The 3,674-nt window shown below is 47.7% G+C and overlaps 1 protein-coding gene across 1 annotated transcript in view; it reads right to left on the bottom strand.

Moving 5' to 3' along the window:
- NLK (nemo-like kinase) overlaps positions 1-3,011 on the bottom strand; it is a 37,423-nt gene extending 34,412 nt beyond the window's left edge. The window contains 2 exon segments of the mRNA XM_010182701.1: positions 2,570-2,771; positions 2,774-3,011. Of these exon segments, the coding sequence (XP_010181003.1) occupies positions 2,570-2,771; positions 2,774-3,011 (440 nt within the window).
- Between the last annotated feature and the right edge of the window lie 663 nt (positions 3,012-3,674).

The raw sequence follows: 3,674 nt of genomic DNA, 5'->3' as shown, positions 1-3,674 counted from the left end.
CAGCGACGCCAGCCTGCAGGAGTTAACAATGAAAATGCTGAAGCACGGTGATGCTTGGGCTCTTCACGAGTGAAAAACTCCAGCAGCACATTAGCTGCCCCATAAGATCACACAGTGCCAGGCCAGTGAACTAATGACAAACGCCAACTCAACTGCCAGTCAGAATCACCGACGGGAAACTCAGTCCCCCGCACTGCTGACTACTTATCTGCCGAGCTCAACTGCAGGAGACGCTGTATCGTTCCAGACAATGCAATCGCACACCTCAGCAGCAAGATGAAAGACTTCAAATACCCCAACTCTCTGCAGAATAACATCCATTTCCCTCAGAGAAACAGATAAGAACTTCTCAGACATCTGCCAGTGCCAATGCACGCTCAGAAAGACTCAGATAAGCCACAGAATCCTCATTTGAAATTAGCCTAGGCCTTATGTTACTGACAATTCTGTATGCCGAAGTGTGCATTTTTCACGTCCAAGTCCATTTAAACTATAAATACCCAAATCAATGTTTATGTTCAGTTGCATTATCTCACACAGCTAAAATTAAATGACACAGGCATTCTTTCACATTTTGAATGACGTCTAAAATTCAGTTTAATTATTGCTTACAGACTCCTTAGCTCAGTGTGCGCTCACTCGCAGAAGTTAACACGAAATGCCAGGAGCCTGACAGTGACCACGGAATTCAAATACCCGTGAGCAAAGCGGAACTGAATTTCACGCCGTGCCATTCTCAGTCTGTGCAGCCCTGCAGCTTCACCAGAGGAGCCCCAACCTCCAAGCTTCTGCTTTTACTCTATTTAACACCCTCCCTCTTTTTCTATTTTTTTTTCTCCTTTTTTTTTTAATTAAGCTGCTGTTATCTTAAGCCCAAGCTGTGGTAACAACTTTGGGAGCGCAGTCCCAGCACGGCAACTCCTGCTGGGGTCAGGGGCTGGGCTTTTGGCACCGCTCTGCCTGATGCCAGGCAGGAGCAGACCCTTCTGCCCACGCCGCTTTTTTTCCTCTCAGCATTTTTAATGATATTTTATTTAAATATGCACGCTTGACCTTTTATTCTCCTGAATATTATGAAAGCAGATCTCTCTCTGCGCCTTATTTTACTGGCAAATAAAACTGAGGAAATAAAGACCTAGGAAATACACACAGGTAAGCAAAAGGCTTGGAGGAACGATAGCAAGGGCTGACCTTACATAACAACCTACATTTAAGCAAGTCCGTAACAATGAAGTTAAAAGTACTCCACGCTTTATCAAAAAATACACGAACAGATGGAAATAATCCTTAGATAAAGTTTTTCCAGTAGATTTCTCATCAGTTTTCGCTCTTTCATTTTGACTTTTTGATACTGTGCCACAGCGAGAGCGCAGCGGCGCCGGCTGCACAACAGCACCCCCCCACCTCTGAAAACTTAGCATTTAAATTAACTCTCCAGGCCTTCGGAATTAAGGGACACGGGATCAACTGTACCATTAACCTACGCCTGCTTTGTGCGGCTTGTTCAGCCTGCTTAGAAAACACCGTTTTTATTACACACCACCAACTTTAAGGGCTGGGGCGAACGCTCGGCCCTTGCGAGGCCTGTCCTGCAAAGCGCTGCGTGCCGGTGGTGCAACCCCAGTCACAGAATGCTTCTACCTCGGTAAAGTTAAAGTACGGGCGGCACCTAAAGCACAATTCCTCAAGCAGCACAGGAAGCGTCGCCGACCGAACACTGCGGAAAGTTCTGCGGGGACACGGCACAGAGACGCACCTCAAACTCTGCGATACAGGAAGTGTGCGGCAACGCGCCGGCTCTCACAACCACCACCAAGGCATCGCCCGTGCCTCTAATGAACATCTCAGGGTAAACTGACAAGCGTTTATGAACAAAAAATTAGATACAAAGTCATGCCAGCTTTGCTTCAGTGATCCTGAAGGGCAATAACTACACACATTGTATTGAGGTGGTCACAAAATGTATTAGAGGAGATTACGCCCCACTGACAGAAGCCTCCACAATAGCAGCTGGGGGAATAAAAGGACCGTAGGCCGTACTACAGTAAGCCAGAAAATCCCATTTACATTTATGAGAGGAGAGCAAAGTTCACATATTCTGTTTCAGGTAGCACACAGCACGCTACCGCAGGTCAAAGCGCCTCCTAGACAAAGATCTTGACAGGTGACTGGAGAAGGAAGACATTTTCATATGCTTTTAATTTCTAACTCTTAACTCGGGTCAAAAGGGATATTCTAATGCTCATTTGGTAACCTGAAATTTTCAGAAGCACGGCTTAGCTACACGGAATGCACATTTTAATGGGATGTACAGAAGGTACAGAAACACATCGCACTTGTCTCAGCAGAGGATGGCGTGGCCTGTTAGAGGCTGCTCTTCACCACTCCAAACCTTCTTCTGCCAACAAAAACAAGCAAAGCCAACTTTCTAAGAACAGAGGAGAACCAGCAAAAACATCTGTAGTAAGCAGCTTTCTTGTATTCTGATTCAAATGACAAAACCAAGAATGAATTATGATCTGGTAAAAAATGAAAAGGAAAAACCGGTTCAGCTTTTGTCTCTACTCACCAGACAACACCAAAGGCTCCGTATCCAATAGGTCTGTCCGGCTCAATGTCCAGTTGCTGTTGTGGATGTTGTGAGTGCTGATGATGGTGCGCTTTGACTGCAGCAGCTGCTGCAGCTTGTACCTGAGCTGGGGCTGCTGCAGCTGGTCCAGGGGCCTGGCCCGGTGCCGGTGATGGGAAATATGGCTGCTGCTGCCCTGGTCCGCGGCCGCAGCCGCTGCGGCCGCAGCTGCCGAAGAGGCATGCTGCTGTACGGGATGGACCGCGGCTGCAGAGCCGGGATGCAAGTGATGCTGAGGGTGGTGGTGGTGATGGAGGTGAGGAGGAGGGAGGTGAGGAAGGTGGTGGTGATGGTGGTGGTGGTGACCTGCTGCTGCTGCAGACGTACCGCCATTGTAAGCCGCCATCATTTTTGCGTTGGCTGTTGTGCCACAAAGAGACATTCAAAAAAATGCCCTTTGATTGGATAACAACTGGGTCAAGCTGTCATTTGGCCATAAAAATGAAATCTGCTACACTTTAAAAGAAGTTGGGTTTCATCATACACGGCCCACCTTTAAAAACATTGAGCTCAGCTGGCCTTATCTCTTCACGAAGCCAAACAATTTGGAGAATCTCTTCATGTGTGCGTGAGCCAGCGTGCACGAACCCGCTTCCCCCAAGAGTCCGGCTGTGGTTGGCTACTGAAACTCCATCCTTGGGCGACTGGCTTGGGTTTTGTTTGGTTGTTTTTTCTTCACTTTTTTTTTTGTTTGTTTTAAATATAAAAAAGAAATACAGCGATCAATCCCCCTTCCCTCCAGAAGGAGGGTTTGGAGTCTCTCCCCTGGAATACCCTGAGAGGACTGGCAGCTCTACCCCTTCCATTCCCCCATCCTCTCCATTTATCTCCTCAGCGCCCGGGCACCTCCTACATAGCTCTCTCCTTGCAGACACCTGCTCCCTCAAATATAGCAAAAAATAAAAAATAAAAACGAAACAAAAAACTCGGGAGTTTGCAACTTTTCCTCGAAGGCCTGAAACACACACAAGCACCCAGAAAAAAGTGAAGGGGGACGGAAGGAGCGAGGGGAGGAGGGCGAGGGTAGGGAGGGGGAGGGCAGAAG

The sequence above is a fragment of the Mesitornis unicolor genome, unplaced genomic scaffold, assembly GCF_000695765.1.
Source record: "Mesitornis unicolor isolate BGI_N332 unplaced genomic scaffold, ASM69576v1 scaffold5284, whole genome shotgun sequence".
Lineage (NCBI taxonomy): Eukaryota > Metazoa > Chordata > Aves > Mesitornithiformes > Mesitornithidae > Mesitornis > Mesitornis unicolor.
Note: the sequence above shows the minus strand (reverse complement) of the source record. Positions and strands in the feature narration are given on the sequence as shown.